The sequence below is a fragment of the Callospermophilus lateralis genome, chromosome 6, assembly GCF_048772815.1.
Source record: "Callospermophilus lateralis isolate mCalLat2 chromosome 6, mCalLat2.hap1, whole genome shotgun sequence".
Classification (NCBI taxonomy): Eukaryota; Metazoa; Chordata; class Mammalia; order Rodentia; family Sciuridae; genus Callospermophilus; species Callospermophilus lateralis.
This window is the reverse complement of record NC_135310.1, coordinates 34,746,955-34,771,346: the sequence shown is the minus strand read 5'-3', so window position 1 is coordinate 34,771,346 and position 24,392 is coordinate 34,746,955. Positions and strand designations below refer to the sequence as shown.

Genomic DNA, 24,392 nt, shown 5'->3' with positions numbered 1-24,392 from the left:
AGGAAAGAAGGCATCAGATTTCAAACTTATGTATAATGGTCTGAAAACAAAAGAAACAGAAACTTCTCAAAGCCCAAATGTCCCTGCTGTTCACCTGTGGTAGAGTTTGGTGGTGAAGCCCAGGGAGCATCACAGTAAATCCTGCTCATAACTTGCTTCCAACTGCCTTCTTGGCAAAAATTTTGAAACTCTGGAAGTACCATGCTAAGAAGCTAGACCACAGTGGAAATGGTAAGCAATGGATTCCCCCCAAATCCCAGAAAAGAGCAGTGACTAAGCCCATCCACTTGGGAAACCACTTATCTTTTAACAGTAGTTGTTTTTTATACTCTTGAAGCTTTTTATACTCTTCCCTAAATCCCCTTTTTTCCACTGTCACAAATATTTTAGGGCCTCTTTTTCAACAGATACTACTAGGTAAGTCAGCTTATGGCATTTCAAGGTAAAGTATTTTTGATACATTTTAAATTTACTATTATTGTTTGCTTTTTCCCATCTTTTGAAACTATGAAGAATTTAAGGGTGTTTTTGGGTAACACATAAAACAGTCAAAAATTAAAATCTGGGACAGATGAAAATTAAAGTGAAGTGTACGTACACACACACACACACACACACACACACAGAGTCATGCCCACAAACACTCAAAAAATACTGTCTGACATAATAGGCCATGGGTAAAAATTTAAATTGACTTGGAATTTCCTGGGAAACAACCCCAAAGAAAACAGTCAGTTACAGTGTATCTGTTGTTCAAAACAAGAGTTTCTCAGTCCAAGCAAAGTTTCTCACTTCCTTATGAAATTACTCAGTGAGTTATGCTAGTAACACTTAATGATACAATAAACAAGACCTCAATAATATGTCACTGGACACTCTGAACTCGGATACAGATTGCATAAAGCTATTTCTTGTTGTGCCCATTCAAATAGTTTGATTTCATTATACTAAATTAATTAATTATTAATTAATTAATTAAAATTAAAAAAGAAAGGAAGATCAGTCTATAATGGCTCAAAATAGAATCCAAGGATGTCACTTTCTTAGAGTTTTGCATGAATCCTGAATAAAATCTTCCTAAAGAATGGAAGGGATGGATTGCTTCATCTTTGATTATTCATCTGGCTGATGTAAATATGAAGCATCAATAGTTAAAGGAGGTTGCAGCCAAATACCTTAAGATCAGCCAAATGATAGGGTTAATATTCTTTAAAACAGTCCATCCAGGAACCATTTTATGCTGGTGAACAATGATGCCTGCACGTAGTGAGGATTTACACAGACAACAATCTTGGGACTGCTGTTAGAATGAATTGCTTCTTATAAATGTATTTTTTAACATATCAGCTTGTAACATTTGATGTTTGAATGAGTTAAACCTGTAACTAAACAGGATAAAAAAATTGAAATGATCCAGTAAAATAACATTGGGCTAGTAAAAACTCTGCTTAAACTTAATTTTGCCAGTTAAAGTCAGACCTGGGAGAGTTAGTTCATCAATCCCTTTGCACTTATTTCCACTTAGAAAAAAGGAAATATATGATTGAAGATCAAATTATATAGATAACTTAAAAGTGTATTTTATACTATAAAAACACCAAGCAAATGCCTGATTATTAGTATAATTGTTAGTTTTTAAAATGACCATCAGAACTTTTAAGTAGACTGAAGGTTCTGATTAAAACTTTAGTAATGTCCTCCTAAGATTCTTTACCCATTGTAGTAGTTAATGTTAAGTGTCAACTTGTCTGGTAGAAGGGGTGTCCATGTGGCTGGTAATACTTATTTCTGGTTGTCTGTAAGGGTGCTTCAGGAAGAGATTAGCGTTTGAATCAGTAGACCAAACTCTTAGTGTGTGTGAGCATCATCTAGTGCATTGTGGAAGTGAATAGCACAAAAGAGGTACAGGGAAGGCAAATTTTCTCCCCAAATGGAGCTGGAGCATCAATCTTTTCCCATTCTTGGACTTAAGTGCTCCTTGTCATCAGACTTTCACACTTGGCCTGGGCCTTAAATTATTTGCTCCCTTTGTTCTTAGGTCTTTGAGCTTGAACTGGAACTATACCCTATACTACCAGCCTTTCTGGAATCCAGCTTACAGTTAGTAGATCTTGGGTCTTCTGAGTCTCTATGATCTCTTAATCCAATCATTCATAACAAATCTCTTTCTTTATATCTATATATCTCCTATTGATTCTGTTTCTTTGGAGCACCCTGAATGATACACCTTTCAGTTCTTTTATTTTGAGTGCCAATCAAATGGTTTCATTAGGACAAAATGAATGAAAACACTGTCTCTTTATACAGAAGCATTGGAATGTCATCTCTAGAACAACCTATATTAGCTGATTCAGCGAGTGTCCCCAGCATTAGTAGCTCTGCAAGTTGAGACCTGCTGGAGTCCAGAACCTCCTGCGTGGCCTGCCAAGGCTGCTCAAAGCAGTGAGATGCTATCGAAGGTTTCTTCTTCTTTTAATCAGGACTTCTGTGATTTTGTCAAATAGTTTCTATTAATAAATACTGAAGACAAATTTTTAAAAATTGTTCCACGTTTGAGAGCTGCAGTTTCCATGTGAGATTAAATTTTATTACATAGCTCATGTCTTAAAATATTTTTTTAAAAGTTGCTTTTTTATATCACATTGACAAGAGAGACAAATTTCCTTCTTGATGCTGGGAACACTATGTATGCTACTTAGATGTCAAGATAGATCAAGGTGCTATGATAAGGATTGGAAAAAAAATTCTACTCTTTGAAATTTGAGAATCTTAGAGAGTTTACTTCTGAAATGAGGATACATAAAAAATATAATCAAAATTAGCTTTTATATTCATATAGATGGTGATAGTCTAAGAAATACTAAAATAAGCAGACATACTGGATAAATAAATGAGTCTGCTAATTGCTCAAACCAATAGAGATCACCCAATTTAATCAGAAAATTCCATCTGCTAACTCTAAAATGACAGAGATTATTGTAGGTATTTTTATTTTATTTTAGACTCAAATTGCATGTCAAAAATGTTGTCTTTGGATTCTCTTGAATATTTATAAAAGCAATGACAGAATCCTCTATAAAACCCCAAGGCTGAGCTGGGTATGGTGGTGCATGCCTATAATCCCAGCAACTTGGGAGGCTGAGGCAGGAGGATCAGAAGTTCAAGGCCAGCCTCAGCAATTTAGCAAGGTCCTAACCAACAGTGAGACCCTGTCTCAAAACAACAACAACAAAAAACAACCCAAGGCTATAGACCTAGTTCTACCAGAGACTCTTAAAGGGTGCTTCTGCAGGGCATTGGCATCCTTCAGTTTGTTGAGATCATCCATTGTCTCCTTGGTTTGTCTTGAACGAGCTTCCCCCTCCCCTGCCCTTAACTATACCTTTGAATTTGGGACAGACTCAGAGCTTCAGAAGTTGACTGATACGTGTTCAAATTTTAGCAGAAATCCCCAGGATAATAAAAGTACTGTATTTTTGGATTTTTTTGATTAGTTCTGATTCCATTTTTTTTAAATAAAAGTGATTCATTAAATGTTTTTATTTTAAAAGTCAGTGTCACAATTACAGCTTACTATTATCAAGCTTTCAAAAATACAATTTCCCTTTATTTCCTAAAACCCCCATTAAATTCTCTCATAGCCCTTCACCCACCTAGCAAGGAGCACCCTCAGTCATTGGCAGTTTCCTTCCACTGCCCCTGTCCTGAGTTGGGTCACCACCTTGTCCAGGGCCAGGTTTCATTGAGAATGGTGTCCCATGTCACAGGTTGTTGTGAATCAGTGTAAAAGTTCCTGTTGGCTCAGTGGTTCACAGCTGTTGCCAAACTAAGACCGGGGCAGACATTTTTCTGTTTCCCATCTCTCTGCTGAAGCTCATCCTTCTGCCATACCTCCCACCTTCCAGGGTGTTGCAAGATGGAATAGGGAGGGGAAAAGAGAAGAACAGGTATGCCCAAGAAGCAAAGATCTTACCACCTTTGTCCCTTTGTCATGTTGCTTCAAGTCCCTTGCTTCAGGGGACCTCAGCCCTGTCCTTGGGCCTATGGGTCTCAGGGAATAGGTTTATCCTGGTAGAAATCCTTTTTCTTTCACGTTTCTGCCCAAAACACTTTGTCTAGGCTCAAATCCTCATTTCAACTGCTTACTTGCCATACCTCCTATCCTTCCTATAGTCCTCTCTCTACTCCAGGGCTATGGGATGTGAACAGTAGGGAGTTTTGCGACCCTGTCTAGCTCTCTGCCTGTCCATCTCCCTCTGATTCTCAACTGAGTGAGTATAAGGAAAAGAGAAAAGTAGAGTTACTTCCTCAAAATAGTATTCCCTTCTCCTCTGCATAATTATGTTTCCCCAGGCTTTTAAAATTTGCTTTTGTTCTAGAGATGAAGATGGAAAGGCGATTAACACAATAGATCATGCTATTTAAGAATGATCCTTTCAAGTGTTTTCTAAAACAACTCTGCATGGTATAGATTATTTTAGGTATCCGTTAGTCTTCCCCTCGCCTCCCCAGCAGAACATGGGCCTCTGCAATACTGCTAATACACAGGGCTGCTGAAGCTATAGTTTACAAATTAAATTGCTTCATGTTAATTTGTGCATTTCACCGACATCCCTTAATTGGGAGCTTCAGATGAGGTAGCTAAGTGTTTTTAGTAATTTTTTTTCTGCTATGGCCAAAAGATCAGACAAGAACAACTTTAGAGGAAGAAAAGTTTATTGGGGGGCTCATGGTTTCAGAGGTCTTAGTCCATAGAGAGCCAGTTGCATTCCTCAGGGCTCAAGGTGAGGCTGAACATCATAGCTGAAGAGTATGGCACAGGGATTCAGCTCACAATATGATCTGGAAGGAGAGAGAGAGAGAGAGAGAGAGAGAGAGAGAGAGAGAGAGAGAGAGAGAGAGTGTCTCCACTCATCAGATACAAAATATATACCCCAATGACCCAATACCTCCAGCCACACTCTACCTGCCTTCAGTGACCACTCAGTAAACCTGTCAGGTTTGATATGCAAAATTAAGAAAAATGATAGTATACAAAAATTGCACATGTTAAATGTATACATTTCCATGAGCTTAGACATGTGCTTAGACCTATGACACCATTGCTTCCATCAAGGTACTAAACATATCCATCACCCCTAAAATAGGAAAAAATAGTTTTAAGTCCTGTAAAGCAAAAACAAAAATGTAAAGAAAAAATATGTAGCATATGAACAACAAAGGGCTTATAGCCTTCATGTAAAAGGAGTCTTTAGATTGTTAAGGAAAAACAAAGGAGGAAAGAAGGTGGCCAAAGACCTGATGAGAAATTTGCAAAGAAACACAGATAGAAAATAAACAACAAAGCTTCATTCTGAGTGTGTGGCTCATGTGTCTTCAAGTTAAAAGAAAGAACACTGAAAAATGAAGTATAAATTTAGTTTGACTCTGAGCTTGGGAAGAGAAAATCATTAATTTTCTGAGATTCTTTCTCAAAATTTTTATCACTCATCAAGTTTCATTTATGAAGGATCCTAATATCCCTTAAAAAATTTAAATGCTGAAGACCGACTCTAATTTTTTAAAAATGAAGAAGTCATAATAGATATGGAGAAAGTGGCATGAGGAAGTACGATGGCATCAGAGGGACCCCAAAACTGTTGACTTCAGTTTTCAATTCTAAGCTCAATCAGTTCTATAACTCAGATCAACCACTCCACCTCAGCAGACAGAGCTATTTCATATGCCTCTAATTCTAAGTCCCAGGCCACATTTACTTTGGAGTAAATCTAGATGCCAAGGACGATCACAGATAGTAGTTTCAAACCTTATCCACAAGTGCAAGACATTTAGTACCCACATTATTTCCAGGAATACTCAGAGGTTTATGAACCTAGTGATCTTAATTACCTGTGATCTATACCTTATCCTTATGCCCTATTTGTAGACTCTTTGGTAGTCTACAGCCAAAACCTTCAAAAGGAGAAAAATATCCACCCCCATCCCCCACTAAGTGATTCAGGGTCTTTTCGGGCACTGGGTGATACTGGCCTGAAGACCTCCAGGCACCAAGGTGGATGGAGCTCCCTCTTCACCTCATCTCTGTCACCAGGTCCCAAGCAGTACGCCCTGGAGCCAGTGTGCTAAGAGAGATCAGCGACCTTGCTTTTGTCATTTCTTTTCCTATAGTTTCTGCTAGAACAAAGAGACCAGGCTGGACACAAATTCACAGATCGTTTCAGCCTTTATTCAGGAACTGGACTCACTGGACTACACCTATGGGAATGGACCCACTTTCCTGGTGGAAAATGAGCTACCAAACAAAGGAAGGGACTGGGCTTATATAGGTTATCCTGAGAGGTGGTCTAGTGAGAATATCAGTTTTCTTGGGCACCCAGGAATTTGGGGTTTGTTCTGTCAATCAGTGAAGGGGTCAGTTTGAGTGCTGAAGAATTTGAGCTCTTGGGTCAGGGGTCTGTGCTTTGCATCTGGAGAGATTTACTCTAAGGAAGGTGGAATCCCCTGAGAGGTTATCACTGTAGTGTGATGAGACACCTCCTTCCTGCCTGCCATTAGCACCAGGGAAAACATTTGTCTTGGGAGATCAAAGCTGTCAGTGCATGGCTTTCTTTTTACTCCCCTTTTTTCAGGCCACATTATTTTGGGGAGTCTTCAAAAAAAAACCTAATAGATATTAGTTTCCATACTCCCAAGGGTACTGCTTCAAGTCTGGGGGAGTAAAGAGAAAAGGGAAAGAATTGGAAGGAGTCCACAAAAATAGGCGTGAAGCAACATGAGCCAGACATTCAGAGTGGACCTTCTTTCTTGTGGCTGCTCCCTCTACTCACCCAGCTGCGATGACTCAGATGGTCAGGAAAGTCCCTACCATGGCTGGGTAACATACCCAGGGATCATCCAGATTGAACATTGCCATAAACTTTCAGTGTTCTAGGAGTAGGTCTGTCTGGTTTCAGGAGTCTAAGCACCAAACAAAATGTTTCCTTGAAATCACCCGCTAGATATTTAGTCTTGTTGATTTTGTGTATTTTCTGACTTTCTATCAGAGTGCTAAGAATTCTGGGCTTTGTCTGAAAAGGGCTTTATCTGCTAGTTGGCTGAAGAAAATACAGGAAAAATGGGCCTGTTTGGGGGCATCAGAAGGAGAAAAGTCACTCTCATCATACAAATTCTTAGTTCATCCTTCATTATTTCAAAAGCATCAACTGAAGTGTCTTAGGAGTTAAATTGTTCCCTCCCTCCAAACATATGTTTGTTGGAAGTCCTAAGATTCAGTACCTTAGAATGTGGCTGTATTTGGAAATGAGGTCATTGCAGGTATCATTTAAGATTTGAAAGCCAAAGAGCACTAGAGATTGCCAGTCTCCCCACCCTCCCCAGCCTCCGAGAACTAGGAAGAGGCAGAGAGAGATTCTGCTGCTGATTTCAGAGCAAGAGTGACTCTGATGGCACCTTGATATCAGACCTTCAGTCTCCAAACTGTGAGATGATAACTTTCTGCTGTTTTAAGCCAACCAGTTTGTATTACTGTTACATGAGCCATTGGAAACTAACACAGGGGCCTATTATGTACCAAATCACACTCTAGTAGCTTTGGATTGATGTCAAATAAAATGTGATCTAGTCCTCAGGAAAATGCCAGATAGGAAAGAGAGTGGGGGTAGAAATATTAATAGGTCTATATTATTAAGGGAAGATTAAAAAAAATCCAACACCAATACTCTAAAATAAATGAAGAATTGAGATGGGAAAAGTGGAGCTCTGATAGAATGTCATAGATAAGATGCCCATGGTATTCTTCCTTCAAAAGTCCTGGGATGGCAGCTTTGGAGATTGCAAAAGTAAAAGAAGCAGTGATCAGTAGGAGACAAAATGAGGTCACCAAGAACGGGACCTGTCAGAGACAGTTCAGTTCCTTTCATAGTAGTCATACAGGTAGATGATAAAAAGTAGCAGACAGGTGTAATGAAATTTTATAGATGCTTGACAGGTGTCTTTATGCCACCCTTGTGAACAAGATGGAGTGGTTGAGTTAGGGATTCATGAACAGCTAAACCTATAGTGATGACTAATTGATGGAGCTGTGCCACTTTGGGTGGAGGCTTCCAGAAGAATAGCACAGTATTCTTGCCTAAAAACTTCTCTATTCAACATTTTTATCAGCTGTTGGAAAAGGTGGGCATTACTAAATTTGTGTTGGATGAGCCACATGACTCCATTTACATCTGGATGTACACCCTGGGCTCTCAATGCCCCACAGGGAAGCTAGAAGATGCTTTTAAAGGAGTGGTCAGGTTGGTGACTTAAAGAGAATAGCAATTATGCAATTCAAGAAACTGGTGAGGTATATGAGGATACTCATCCTAAACAATAGAAACCTGAGAAATATAGGACAGCCAAGAAATAGTGTGTTTTACTTGGATAAAGTGTGATTAATAGGTCAAATGACAGGAAGGCAATCTCAATTTGGTATAGGAAGGAGCTTTCAAAGAAAAAATTCTGGCAATGAAATTTGGAAGATGGCAAATTTTTGTGGGTGAATCTATAAAGTTAATAAAAATTCTAGCAGGTTGTTTGAAAGGAATTCAACAGTTTATTCTAAATATATAGACTGAAGATATAGAAGATCAATCAATTGTAAAAAAGGAGTAAAGAAAGAAAACCAAAGAAGGTCATACAATAAAGCATTGTGACCTGGTGCAACCACAAATAAATAAATCATTGGAACAGAAGAAAACTGCTCAGCATCTGACCCATTTATGAAAGGGAACTTGGTATGTGATGGAGGCAGCACTCAGATCAGTGGCAATAGAGGTAGACTGTCCAGTGGTGTTGAGGATACTGATGGACCAGAAAGGGGAAAATAAGAGTTGGAGAATTTACACAATATATCAAGGTGGATGTTGATGGATTAAAGAAGTAAATGTGAAAGATAAACTCTAAAGCAAATAGAAAAAATATAGAAGTAAATGAGTAGAACTTAAAACTCCTAAAGTTCCAGGGCATTAGAGAGAGATTATTCAACTATCTATTTTAAAATTAAGAACTTTGAATGAAAACACATACAAAATTATCAAGAGTCCTGACAGATTAGGAAAAGTCATTTGCAATGTCAACATCAAGAGGTTAATATTTAGGCTATACAAGAATACCACAGGTAAATATTTAGACGATAGAAGCAAAACCACAGGCAGAGCTTAGGAAATCTATTTGGCAAATAATCCTATCAACGTGGTCTGTGAGACCTGGGTTTCCTCACTTATTTGTTCAATAACTATGTATTCAGGGCCATCCTATATAACTACTGTTCTAGGCACTGGGAATACCACAGACAAAAATCTCTGCTTTAAGTTATTTAAATACTTCACAATGTTTTCTCCCTCAGTAGAAAAAAGAGGTTTACTTCTTCTCAGTGGATTTTTCTTTAAAGTTACAATCATACACTTTTAAAGTTGAGGGATCCCTTGGAGTATATTACTTTTTAATCCGTATTTTTGCACAATGATAAACAACTACTCAGGGGCACATGGGGATAAACAGCTGACACTGCCAGTGTTTAATCTTTCAGCTCAATGGTTCAGAGAGCCACAGTGCCTTGGGCTGAGTCTTGGTTCTTCCTCTGTAGCCAGCCGATAATGTAATGCCAAGTAGTTTCTATAGATAGCTCCTTGCATCTGAGCCTGTTGTGTGGCTAAGAGTTCAAAGGCTTTGGCAGTCTGGTTAATAATAACTTCCAGTACAGTTTATAAGAAATAATTTTCCAGTACAGTTGTAATTTAGCATATAAACTAGAGTTTTATAGCCCTAGCTGCTGTCCTGTACCCAGGTAGCAGGACCATAGTGGCAATAATCCTCTGGGGTGGCCATCCTTCTTTACCCCAGACTTGTTGACCTCCTAGACCAACTCATTTCCAATGGATCTCTTTTTCCTTGGTCCTAGATCTTCATACAAGGGGATCCCAAGGTCTTTTCCAGAGACAAACAGTCATCCAATTCTAGCATCTCTCTGGTGGGCAGGTCCTAAATATATATATAAATATATATCTATTATCACCCCTTGCTTATAATAGATTGACTTGACACATGGTTCACAACATTTCCACTATTGGAGCAGGAGTGAGGTAGAGCCTCCCAAGATTATCAAAGGAAACCAAACTAAATGATAGACCAACAGTTTGGTCTATTAACCTGCATAGGTTAAACAATGTAAGTTAACAAAGCCAAACTAATAACACCAAACAAACACTAGAAATCCTGTATAAGCTAGAGTGTCAGTTCCTGTCCCAACGTCTGCTTATCAGCTTCCAACACCAGAGGACCATGGCTGCAAGGGCAAATAGACAAGGTGGCCAGAATGATAAAGTCCAGGTATTTAGAATGTAGGCCACAAGACAGTGTCAGTTCTCCAGCATTTGAGTTAGGACTCCTACAGCTGTTCCAGACTATGCATGGACATACAGGGAGAAAGGCTTTGTGAGATCCAGGAGTCCTAGTCCACATGTAGTGGTGAGTGCTCATTTAAGATCCTCAGTGGAGTTTTTTGTTTTCTTTTGATTTGATTTGTTTTTTCATTGGTCTCCACATTAGAGGATCCCATTCTCCCCCTTTTGTGGCCTCATTGAGGGGTTTGGCCATAACTGAAAAGTTAGTGATCCATATCTGACAGAATTCAGCACTCAAGATCTGGCAGCTGGTGGAAGGGATTGGAATTGAGCAAGACTGTCTTGTCTGTTTCCTTTTGGGGCCAAGTTGCAGTTGTCTCTGAGTCAGATAGAAACCAAGGTGCTTGACAGATTGGGCTTTCTTCTTTGAGACTTTGTAGCCAGTTTCACATTGGAGAGTGAGAACCAGTTATATCTCCTTCGTGCAGTCTTTTTGGGTTGCTCCGACCTGCAACAGATCATCTACATATTGGGGTAATGTGTATCCACATCAGAGGTCAACATCCACGTCATTATTTAGGAAAGATTCTCAAATCAGAAGCCAGCACCGTCCTGAAGATGGTTAGTGAGTTTTTGAAACCTTGTGGTAGCCTAGTCCAGGTCCATTGACCTTTGTTCCCATTGGAGGCTTTCCACTAGAAGGCAAAGAGTGGCTGACTCTGTGGTGCCAGTCAAATGCAGAAGAAGGCATCTTTAAGGTTCAGAATGTGAAATAAGCTGCATCAGCTAGGAGCCGACTTAGAAGAGTGTATATATTGGGAACTACAGTATGTAAGGTGATTTATTGCATGTAAAATCTTGAACTGGCTGGTAACCATCAGTCCCTGGTTTCTGGACAGGTAAAGAGGTTTATTCCATGGTGATTGGCAAAGGCTGAGAATTCCTTATTACAAAAGTCTGTCCAAATGTTTTTGAATTCCAAGTTATGCCTTATGAGGAATATGATATTGTCTTAGGCATACCAGTATGGTTCCTGGTTTTAATTCCACCACCACTGGAGGAATGTTTGGGCTAGACCAGGTGGATCATCCTCTGCTCATACTCCTGGTACTTGGAAACGGAGCTCTGGTCCCTGCTGTGGTGTACTACTAGCCTAAAGAGGCACCACTCCTCTTCCCAGGGAATTGTGAGGGTTAAAATCCTTGGTTTAGGTTTTCCCAATGATAGAAGACTGCCTGACCTTTTGCATCAAAAGTTATCTGGGCTCAGAGCTTTCTCAGCAGGTCTCAAAACCATCAGTGGCACCAGGCCATCTGGTATGTACAAGATCTCATGGACCACTTCATGGCCTGCTAAATTGTAACTCCAGGGCAATAGAAAAGGGTGATGATCCTGTAGCCAGAGGCTCCCACATTGCCTTCTGTGTTTTTGAAAGTGGGACTACAGGTTGGGTCACCATGGAATGTTGGGCCCCAGTGTCCACTATGAGGTCCACAGTTTGGCTCCCTATGAGCATTTGGACTGTAGCTCCTGGGCCCACAGGGATTTAGGCTGGTCAATACTAATCCTCATTATAATTTTCGATGGCTACCAGCCCACATAATCTTTCTCAGGGGCATCACAGTGGTGTCTGTGGCATTGATCTTCATGGGGGACATGTTTGTAGGGCTGGTATTGCCCTTGAATGACTTGGCCTCTCTTATCCTGCTAAGGAGTAGCAGCAGCCCATTTGTTTTCCTTCAGTTGGGGGCATTTATTTTTCCAGGGGCCCTCTAAATGGTAGTAGGCACATTGGTTTAGTCTCAGCCTCGCCCAGGTGAGGTGGTTCGTCCATCCAGACCTTCTGGCTCTGCATCTGGCCCTGATTTTGACAGTTGTTTTGGCTTTACCTGGAAATTCTTTGAATTTTATACCCAATAGGAAGATGGGTGTGGAAGTTTACATTTTTGTAGGAGTCTACATAACAGTATTATATTTTTTTGAGTTCACAGAAAGTGCTTTTTGTCCCATTTTTTTAGACTAGTCAAAGGTTTTACCATAAAAACAGGCATAACATCATCAAATCTGTTGCCAAACTTAGCTTTTAACAAGGCAGAGAAACAAAAAATAGAAAGTCCTAAATACACTGAGTTCTTTGCAGACATTTTTGCTGATATTTTGTTAATAAAAACAATTATGGTGAGGGTCTCTGGAGAAGCTTAATTAAGATTATTTGGTGGAGGAGGGGGTGCCACTACAGGTTTATCCAGCTATAGACATAGTTACTTATGCAATTATGAAACCACATATAATTTTCAATTGCCTAAAGAAAGATTAACGTCATTCGAGTGGCTTTTCAACAAAGACAAGAACAAGGAACTTAAATAATGCTCACTTAATTAGAGACCTGAGCTCAGAACAATCTCGTTCATTTGAACAATGTGTGATCCTTTCTTTTGACTCTTTCTGCTCAGTAGGTGGAGCCAGGTGTCCTCATTAGAATAAAGTAAACACATTCAACCCAATTATAAGTGGCAAAAAAGATGTGCCCTCTGTCTTCGAGTGTTGCAGAGTGTGGCAACCTGAGAATACCGGTGCAGCAAAGTGAAGTATCAAGGACCATGAGCTCCAAGTCAAAATCCGTAGGGGTTATCGGAGCCCCTTTCTCAAAGGGACAGGTGAGTATAAGGCCTCCGCTTTGAATAACTGTACTGTATTGGAAATTTGGGACTTTAAAACATGTAAGGTGTCACTTTCTGGTTAGTTATGTTTTTCTGTACAATCTGGGTAAGGAAAGGACATTTTAAAGTCCTCTCACCATTTTGAGACATTGCAAAATTATGGTCTCAAACCCACTTACTCCTATGGCTCCCAATCTCAGAGTCAATTTTGTTTGAAACTGAATGTTTACTCATTTACTCATGTTGAACTAAAATATTTTTATTTTGCATTGAAATGGATTATTTCTTCAGTGCAGCATCTCGTCTAGCTTTTGTTGTTTTGGTGTTTGTGATGTTCCTTGACTATCCAGAGGGAGAGGAGAGTTTAAGAAGACTCATTTGTTTAGTTATGTAATTCGTTGAGTAGAAATATTTAATCAGTAGTGATCTTCAGAATTGTTTTAATTTGGATAACCTAAATGATAGTGTTTTATGCAACTTTGTCAATAATTCATATTATTTTATGGTTTAATGATTCTTTGAAACTGTTGGTCCATGGGCTGGTAGAATCTGTCCTGTATCTTCCTGAGTGGGGGGAAAATACTGCAAGTTGGAAACACTGTCTGGACTAAGGGTTTATGAAAATTTCAGATTGTCTTAGAGCTATCTAAGTGTGAACCAACATATATCATGAACATTTAAATCAACAGTTCTTTTCCCCTATCTGGACACATTTATATTGGTAATTATAATGAGATGACAGGATGCCTTCCAGACTTCAACATGGTCTGGGCTTAAAGAGGAAAATTAAAAAGTCAAACCGAACAGGACAGTATGTGAGTTGAAATTCCAAAGGTTGAGTTTTTTTTTTTTCCTTTCTTTTTTTAATGGACTCCTCCCAGTTTCTAAAAATTTAAGAAGACTTTCACCCCTTTTAATTTTGAAATCTTGATGTGCACTCTGACTTTTTACTGCAAAACAAATTGGGAGAGGTCAGAGGTTAGAGGCCCCAACTGCATTTGGACTGTCTGTAAATACTGCTTCCCTTGCCCTGGAAACCCTCCAAAGAGGCCTCCCAGAGCACAGGGACAACCTGCCGACACGGGTGTCCTTTAAAATCCACAATATCCTCACCTATTTTTCAAAGAGTTTGTAACAGTAAGAATTGAAAAAAAGCAACAAAAAGGTAGGAAAGAAACTCCACATCATGCACAACAATAAGACAGGAAGCTGTACTCCATGTGTGTATGATATGTCCAAATACACTCTACTGTTATGTGACTCAGAAGAGCAAATGAAACGTTTTTAAAAAGGAAGGAAAGAAGGGAGGCAAATGGAAGGAAAGGGGGAGAGAGGGAAGGAGTCCAAACATGTTCTGGCCCTGGGGCATCTGCAGAAGCCTAACCCTGATGAGGACAGCCCCTCTGGGGACAATGACAACCTCTGAGGTATAGTGTGTCAAAGTGCCACTGAATGCATTTCCCATTCTTAGTAATCCCCCCCTGCCCCGCCCCACACCCTGCTCTTTTCCCATTAAAACATGGCCATGATAATGAAACTTATTGTCTCATTGTTGTCAGGACAGAGAGATTTTTCTATACTAAGCCGTAAAGGAGTGTGTGTGTGTGTGTGTGTGTGTGTGTGTGTGTGTGTGTGTAGTGACAAATATATAAGCATTTGTTCCTATTTAAAAGGGATAAAAATTTGACACAAGGCAAAAAGGGAAGACTAGAGGGCAGATGATGGAAGGTCGAGTCTGAGAAAGAGCTCCTTTCTCTGCCTTGCCCCTTGTAAGGCATCAAGGAAACAATAAGGTAGGTATTATTTTTATCTAGTAGTTAATAATGTTCAGAGAGGTGTGGTAATTTGCTCAAGGTTACACAGCCTTGACTATGTGATTCCAGACAAGGCTGCTTCTTTCTAAAGCCTATGCCCCTGACTTGCACTGATGCCTATTCAGAGAGCTCAACTCCATAGTAGATCTGATAGTTGTGGTCCATTAGGGACTGGGCTCCATTTAAAAAGGCAGTGGAACTTAAAAAGCAGTTTCCAAGTGGACAGATGAACCAAGCAACAGGCAAAGATTCATCCTGAGAAGCAGTTTGAAGCAAACAAATAAAACAAAGGCTAGAAGATGTCACTCTGAGAACTTTATCGACAGCCTTATAGCACATACAGTGTCAACTAAGGGGTAGATGAAATTTGTTCTAATGTTGGAAAGGGCAAGGAGAAAAAAAGGCCAGGGAGTTTTGTCAATTTTTTTTTTGACCATTTACTGTTTGTCAAACCTACATGACAACATGTAGTGCTGTAAAGGAAAGAAGTTTAGATTGAAATCGAACAAAGGAGAAGAGACAAAAATACCAAACTATAAGACGGAATATGAACCAAGTAGTACCTAATTGGGAGTTAAAGAGGGAGAAAATCCATCTCCTTGGTCAATGGTTGGTCATCTCCTTGACCAAGAAGTTGGTCAGGGGGTACAAGTCACAGGTGGTATCAGGTTACCTTATACAGGAGGAACAAGTTACTATGCTATAAGGCAGGGCAGGGTAAATGTAGAAAACAGTAATGTACCATGTATCTCAAAATAGAAGAGATTTTGGATGTGCTCTTTCTAGTTACATGATAAAAGTTGAAGGTGATGGATATGCTAATTACCTGGAGTTGATCACTACCCAATGTATGCACGAGTCAAGACATCACCCTGTACCTCATAAATCTATCCAAATATTGTATGTTAATCAAAAATAAAATACAAAAAAAAATTCGAAAGGATTGGAGTAAAGGAGCAAAATGTGTCAGGAAGAGTGTGTGCCAGGGACAGGAATTTGACAACAAGGATTTGCTTGGCACCTTGGACAGGCCACCCGTCATTTGGGGAAGAAATATTTGCTTGCTTTGGGGCCACAGCCCCAATCCTAGGATAAACATGTCTCTTTTGGCATGTTTTCTCATCTGATAAAAAGATTTAACTTGATGTATCTAAAAGTCCTGTTTGAAATTAAAATCAGAAAGATATTTTTTTAAAAATTATTTCTTGGGACCCCTATCAGTGGGGACTTGAGGTGGACATGCTGGAAAGGAGAGGCGTGTCCATTCCCAGGTGTGGAATCAGCGTGGGTGTAGTTTCTTATGACTGTTTAAACAGGTCAGAACCTGAAATTTCTGGGCTGGTCTTTATGATTTCAGCTCTCAGGTGGTGATTTTCCTGTTGCCTGCATTCACCACCCCAAAAGTCCCTAGGTATTGCTGTGAGGACCAGGATGCAGGCTGGTCTCGCCCAGACCACGTTCTTTCCCTTCTAATGCCTTTTGCCCAAGCTGTTCCCCTGATTTGCAAAATTTCTCCATCACCCTGTCATGTTTTTCTGACCATCTCATCATGTTGCAAGACTTGGCTCAAAGATCATGTGGCCACAAAGCCATCACTGACCCACCCTGCCTCTTGCAGAGTTAGGAGTACTGTTTTGTTACTAAGACATCTCATATCTGTGTTGACGCAACTACCCATGTAACTGGTATTAAACACCCACATTTTCTATGGGTTTATGAGTGGCTCAGAAACAGCGGCCTTTCCTTTTCATTATTCTATCTTCATCTATCAGGGTGCTTTGTGCTGTGTGGATAGAGTGGTGTGATGGGAAGAGGGGCTGCAGCATTGGAATCCTAAGAGCAGGATATAAATAGAAGCTCTGCCACTCATTAACTGTGGTCCAGCAGGAGAACCTTATAACCTTCATGATGGGATTCTGTTCCTCCTATTTGGCTTGGGGGTAATTCAATCTACCTTGATGTGAAGATTAAACGAGAAGATTTAAATTCCAGGGTCTATAGGATCTCACAAACTGATAGGTAGGATTCAAGTAATGAAAAGTTCTTGTGGGAATTGGGTGGTCATGATCACCACTGAAATACTTTACTTTTTAATTGTTCAGCCACGAGGAGGGGTGGAAAAAGGCCCTACAGTCTTGAGAAATGCTGGTCTGCTGGAGAAACTTAAAGAACAAGGTAATTTTTAAGTTGAAAGATGATCATCCCGATCTCCTTCCTAGTGAAATGAGAACTCCTGAGAAAACAGAATGTTTGTAGGGATGTTTATATCACAGAACTGCAGACTAACCATGCACCTCTATAGCCACATGGTACCAGAGAGGCAGGGCTTGGGAAAAGCACTCAGTAAGCATTGTTGGTGGAACTTCTCATTCAGAAGTTTTGTCTTCCCAGCTGAAGTGCTGTACAAAAGAACCTATGTGGCAAGAACTGTGGGGTTGGGGAGGATGCTATGCCGAGCTAGTAGAATTAAATAAAAACCAAGAGGTTTCAGGAAGGAGAGGATCCCAATTTGTGAAAGAAAAAAAAAAAAGAAAGAAAAAGAAACAGTAATAATAGTAATAGGGGCACCTAGGTTTTACATAGTGGGTATATGCATGCACACACATTTATATGTGTAAGTATGAAAACAAAAAATTATATGTTTGTTAAAGTTGAGGCTTAAGTATATGTTATCTTTATATTTGAAAAACCCTGATGAAGTGTTAATGAAGTCATGGAACAACTGAAAGATTCATGTATTTCTGCTAGGAATGCAAAATGATACAGCCACTTTGGAAAGTAGTTGGACAGTTTCTTAAATAAACATTCATTTACCTTTTGACCCAGCAGTTTTACATATTTTCCCAAGAGAAGTGAAAATGAAAATGACAGACCGGAACATAGGTACATCTCAAAAACAACATGATATGTGAAAGAGACAACATGCTTCTATTGATGGAAATTCTAGAAAGACAAAAGTATAGCAATAGAAGGCTAATCAATGATTCCTAGGGGTGGGGATAGGAATAAAAGGAAAGGAAGCCTGGCATGGTGGCGCATGCCTATAATTGCAGTGGCTGAGGAGACTGAGGCAGGAGGATCATGAGTTCAAAGCCAATCTCAGCTATGGCGAGGCACTAAGCAACTCAGTAAGACCCTGTCTCTAAATAAAATAGAAAATAGAGCTGGGGATGTGGCTCAGTGGTTGAGTGTCCCTGAGTTCAATTCCCAGCAGCAAAACAAACAAACAAACAAAAAGAGGTGGAAATGTTCTGCATATGAATTGTGATGGTAGTTACAAGATTATAGATATTTCCATAACTCATCAGTCTGTACATTTAAAAATAAGCAAATTTTAGTGAGTTAAGAATTATAGCTCATAAATCTAGGAAGGAAGGAAGGGAGGGAAGGAGAATAGAAAGCTTGGGTAAATGGACTTGGTTTATTTGGTCACATCTCATCTGAGATGTATGATACCTCTTGGAGGTGTTACTGAATCACTAACACCCAGACATAATAAATGAACAATGGCTGAACTGATCCCAGTACACAGTTTTACAGGAAGCTTTCTAGTTTTGAAACCTTTTTCAGGCCCTTTTAGGAAGCACACTCAGATCCTTAGGGACTTTGGGTTACCTACAATTTTTTTTCCTATTAAAAAAGCTACCAAACTTGCTGAAGCAGAGACTAGGGACTAAGCACATACTTGATTCTGACAGCACTGTCCGGAGCCAGATCCTAGAGGACCAAGGAGGAAGCTGAGTTACTTCAGTAGGTGACAGTTTGGATCAGAACACCTCAGTTTTCTCTTTGAAAGCACTGTTACCAGGGCCTCTGTAACAGAGCTACCGTTGAGAGCCTGAGGCTCAACTTTCTTTATTAAATGGAAAAAAAAATGTAAGTAGAAATTTTCAGAATGGCAAATGACGAAAAGAAAAGAAACCTGAAAGAAAAACAAACCTCAACCTGAATAATCATTAATACAGAATCAAAAAAATTTAGAAAATGCTGGTGTATTCTCTCTTTGGGGTGCTTTAACTGTTTCTTGATTACAAAAACAAAGTATGCTTATTATAGCAAGACAGAAAGTACAGAGGCAGAGAGAAACAGAGGGACAGTGGTAAGGACAGTGATTCCTCCTTCTAGGTCCAAACCAGAAACTGCCACTATTCTTTTAGTGTCTGCTCTAACTGGATTGCTACAATAAGTGCTCATTGAGGGCTTGGTATACAGCTCCTGCCAGAGTGAGGTGATGATGCCGACAGGACAATGTCAGGCAAAAGCAGGCATGATTTCCACCTTCACCACATTTACAGTCTTTTGGCCTTTGCTTATACTTTTGAAAATAGACTTATTTTATGCATTTGTAACCAAACTGATTTGCAATCTGTTTTTATTTAGTAACTTGAGACTTTTAATTGCAGAGTGTGATGTGAAAGACTATGGAGACCTGCCCTTTGCTGATGTTCCTAATGACAGCACCTTTCAAATTGTGAAGAATCCAAAGTCTGTGGGAAAAGCCAACGAGCAGCTGGCAGATGTGGTGTCAGAGGTCCAGAAGAACAACAGAGTCAGCTTGGTGCTGGGTGGAGACCACAGGTCTTATGTAGTGGCTATCCCCCTGGGGGTCGGGCATAGGCGGCAAAAACACCGACCAATATTTAACACTCTATTTTTTGCCTTAAAAACAATTTTTATCGGTTCCTACTTTATTACAGAAACAGATGAATTTGCAAAGTCTCACAATATCTTTATGTTTATCAATTATAGCAGGAAACAGGAGTGGATTTTAGCCAAATAGTACAGGCTTCTATTTCTAAATAAGTGATGCTTGTTGTCAGCTCATTTTTCCTGATTACTTATAATACCTAGAACTCAATTGGTTAGCAAGTTTTTTAAAAAAATGTAAGCATCTTTTTTTTTTTTTTTTTGTATCAGGTATTGAACTCAGGTGCACTCGGCCACTGAGCCACATCCCCAGCCCTATTTTGTATTTTATTTAGAGACAGGGTCTCGCTGAGTTGCTTAGTGCCTCACTTTTGCTGAGGCTGACTTTTAATTCGTGATCCTCCTGCCTCAGCCTCCTGAGTCACTGGGATTACAGGGGTTTGCCTCTACACCCAGCTATAAGTATCATTTTTTTTTGCTGTATAATTTTCAGCAAGCAATTACATTACCATTTACATTTGTAGTGTCAGAAATTCAGGTTATTTTCAAATTTTGACTATTATACAGTATGACAATTATTTTTGTGGATGGAGCTTTCTTAAATGTTTGCTCTCAAGGATGCTATTACCGGAAGAGGCCTAATGACATCAAAAAGTAGACACATTCTTGAGCTTTGATATGAGAGTCAATGAATTCACAACCCTCAACTTTGTGTTTTAAAGCCAGCTGTTACCAGGGCTTCTCTAACAAATATATAATTGAAAGAGTGGGGCACATTTTCTTTTTTTAAGTGGAAAAAATTGTAAGTGGAAATTTTAAGAGCAAAAAATGCCCAAAGTCAGGAAACCCAAAAGAAAAAACGAACCTCAACCTGGACATCAGGCATGATTGCTTTCCTTTTGAGAATCTGATAGTTCTGGATTCTCTGAATGATGCCTAAATGCTCACAAGTTGGAAACTTGGGCATTGTATAGTAAATTCAAATCTTTTAACTTTTGTGCAAGGCACGATTAGATCTTCCATTCTGGCAAAATGTTTGGAGTTTAGAGTACTTGGGATGGATTTGAGGGGCCTGAACCCAGTCAAGAGTGGGACATCAAATGTGCAGCAAGATTGTAGACACAGCAGAGGCTCTGAGCACAGAATAGAGTAGAGAGAACCAATGACTGTAGTGTATGGAAGAATTGAGTGATGCTTTCCTATTATGAAGGAGTCAAATTTTAAGAAAAATTGACTTTGTCATAATTCACTTCAGAGAATTAAGTATCTGCCAAAATGCAGCTGGATTTAACTCTAGGAATTGAGCAGTATCTCATGTGAAGGAATCTCTTGTGTGGCTAGGGTTTGATGCATATTTATTTATTTATTTTTGGTTAAACTATATAATGCAATTTTATTACAAGGTGACTTAAAAACATTTTAGTAATGATAGCAGTGTAACTTAAACATTTTAGTAAGTATTAAGTGAAAGCTATACCTTCTCTATTGTCATAATTGTTTAATTGGCATCTAATTTGAAAGTCTGTACGAAATAGCTACTTGAGCTGGGCATGGCGGCTCATGCTTGTAAATCCAGTGGCTTGGGAGGTTGAAACAGGAGGAACGCGAAGGCCAGCCTCAGCAAAAGTGAGGTGCCAAGCAACTCAATGTGACCCTGTCTCTAAATAAAAATACAAAAAGGGCTGGGGATGTGGCTCAGTGGTCAAGTTTCCCTGAGTTCAATCCCTGATAACCAAAAAAAAAAGCTACTTGGACTTAAAACCTAGCAGGCAGATTAAGTGAGCTAATGATATGATGTTGGTATGTAATGACATTGACAACTTGAGGTTCATATAAACTTTCTTCTCCTCCAAAGTTTGGCAATTGGAAGCATCTCTGGCCATGCCAGGGTCCATCCTGACCTTGGAGTCATCTGGGTGGATGCTCACACGGATATCAACACTCCACTGACAACCCCCACTGGGAACTTGCATGGACAACCTGTGTCTTTCCTCTTAAAGGAACTGAAAGGAGAGGTAAAAGACTGGTTGGTACTCCGTTACAAAATAATCTTGGCAAGTAGGAAGCATCCTAAACCATTTTACATTGATATAATTGCAAACCATTTTCTCTATGTTAACAAGCAAAAGAATGGTGATAAAGGGGGTAATGTTCTCTGTCTTTACTTTTCTTCATAGTTTGCAAACTGACTCCATAGGCAATTGTCTCTCTGTATCTATGGGGCAATGGTTCTAGGATACTTAGCAGATACCAAAACCTTCAAATGCTCAAGTCTCTTATACAAAATGGCCTAGTATTTGCAAATAACCTATGCATATACTTTAAATCAGTTCTAGATTACTTATAATATCTAATACAATATAAATGTTATATAAAGAGATATTATTCTTTCTTGTTTAGGTGATAATGAAAAAGTCTGTACATGTTCAGTATAGACCAAACCATCATAAGCCTACCTCTATTTTCAATCTGTGTTTAGGGGAATTCACAGATGCTGAAGAACATCCTCTCTCTGGATTCTTAAACTACCCCTTAGAGGTTCAGAGGTCATCAACTTTCCAAAACCACGTCAAGTATATTGTGAGGGAAGGAGCAGAACTCTGTCTCCTGGTTCCCATCTCTTCCTGCTACACATCACACCACCTCTCCTCCTTATGAAGTGTTCCCTGTAAATCAGAGCTCTTCAAGAAAAAGTCTTCAATGCAGATTACAATGATTTTTCACTTCACATTGACGGTAGAAAGCACCTTCTTTTTCAGAAGATTTAAGATAAAATTCTACATTGAGATTTAACATTGTGGCTCACAATTTTTATTGATGTTATAGTATATTAATATCTTTATTGATAATAATTATATTTGTCCTAATGACGATTCAAGGGGATTCAAACCTTGTACTGTTAAATGCTCAGAAGTAACTTTTTTTTTTTTTTTAACTGAGGACCAACAAATGTGTTTATAAAATTGCAAAATGTCAAGTTAACATATGGGAACAGCCAAGGTTGGCTCCAGGACAAAGTGGTTATCAGTCATTACATTATAATATGAAGAGCAGCAACGAGTCTTGTCCTACATTCCCCTCAGCTACTCTAGACTTAATCTAGAGGACTTGATCTTTAGCGAGAAAGAGAAGAAGGAAGCTACTAAAGTAAAGAAAGCACATTCATTTCTTTAGTTTTGAGGAAGCAGGACCCAGAAGACTTGTGGCACAGAACAGGGAAATATTGTGTTAACATGGTAAGGCAGGCATTCCCTTTATTTATCTTAAAAATAATATCCTCTAAGTTTATATTCTAAACATTAAAATATACATAATCCAACAAATGTCCTTAACATTACCTGTAGGATTTACTCAAGAGAAACACATTTAACTAAATGGAAACATTGCCACTTTAGATCCCTGATGTACCAGGATTCTCCTGGGTGACTCCCTGCATATCTGCCAAGGATATTGTGTATATTGGCTTGAGAGACGTGGATCCAGGGGAACAGTAAGTTTATTCCTTGATGTGATTTGTCTTTATTTTTTCTTTTGTGTGTTAGATGTTTACAGCCCCAAATGAACACCTCTATATACCAACACACACACACACACACACACACACACACACACACATATATACACACACATACACGTATATATATACATTTACACACACATGTATCTATTCAGGCTATTTATATCTTGACTTGCTGTTAAAAATCAAATAAAATTACATGCATACAGTTCACAGAACTTAAATATTTTATATACTCTTTACCAGTGATCTTTCTTTTTAAAAAAATAAAAACCGGGGAAGAGGAGGGAATTGAGTCAGCTTTATTAATTGTAGATTATTTTAATATCTCTTCTCTGATAGCTACATTGTGAAAACTCTGGGTATTAAATACTTTTCAATGACTGAAGTGGATAAGTTGGGAATTGGCAAGGTGATGGAAGAAACACTCAGCTATCTACTAGGAAGGTATGATGCTCTCGTGTGCATGACATAAGACTTGCTAATGATACTAACTGATGTAAGTTATGAATGAAGCCTTTGCATAAAAATTATAGAACCTTTGGGTTTGCAGAGTAAGAACTGTAGTTGTCTACTAAATATTAAACCACCAACTTTAAACTGAAATACTGAAATCCTTTCCCACTTCTTAAAAGAAAGAAAAGGGCAATTCATCTGAGTTTTGATGTTGATGGAGTGGACCCTGCTTTCACACCTGCTACTGGCACACCTGTCATGGGGGGTCTGTCCTACAGAGAAGGTCTGTACATCACAGAAGAAATTTACAAAACAGGTAGGTAAAAACCTGAGATAATAAAGAAGCAAGTGTACACTCGGCTAGTATGTGTTTATGCTCCCTGATCTGAAAACCCAGCCCCATCCATCACTTGATGCAATAACTAAAGAATATTCTGTTGGTCACTATCTCTTTACTACCAGGTAACTTTTGAAGCTGGACTCTGCTGATTTTAAAATAACAATTCTATAAATTACATTATTCACATTTTTTGTTGTTGTTGTAGGGCTACTCTCAGGAGTGGATATAATGGAAGTAAACCCATCTCTTGGGAAGACACCAGAAGAAGTAACTCGAACAGTGAACACAGCAGTAGCAATAACCTTGGCTTGTTTTGGAGTTGCTCGGGAGGGTAATCATAAGCCTAGAGTTAACTACCTTAACCCACCTAAGTAAGTGTGAAAACAAGATATAAAAATCCCAGCGCTAACAACATAATTACTAAATCTAATAATATACTTAAGCCTATAGTTATCCTCCTCAAAATCTCTTCTTTCAGAATTTTTTTTCCAATTAGTATGAATTCTACCAATTCCTGCTTGAAAATTCAAGATTTGAAAATTCAAACTTTGTACAATTAAAAAGTGTGTATTTCCCATT

General features: G+C 39.0%; 1 protein-coding gene across 2 annotated transcripts; it reads left to right on the top strand.

Moving 5' to 3' along the window:
* Positions 1–12,979: 12,979 nt before the first annotated feature.
* Arg1 (arginase 1) lies at positions 12,980–24,188 on the top strand. 2 transcript variants are annotated; one of them, XM_076859736.2, is made up of 8 exons: positions 12,980–13,036; positions 16,956–17,028; positions 19,257–19,431; positions 21,356–21,515; positions 22,896–22,990; positions 23,360–23,464; positions 23,653–23,789; positions 24,019–24,188. In XM_076859736.2, exons 1-8 carry the CDS (start codon positions 12,980–12,982, stop codon positions 24,186–24,188), a joined length of 972 nt encoding a protein of 323 aa, XP_076715851.1. The 2 variants fall into 2 exon arrangements, with proteins under 2 accessions (XP_076715851.1, XP_076715850.1); XM_076859735.2 differs by lacking the exons at positions 21,356–21,515; positions 22,896–22,990.
* Positions 24,189–24,392: the final 204 nt, after the last annotated feature.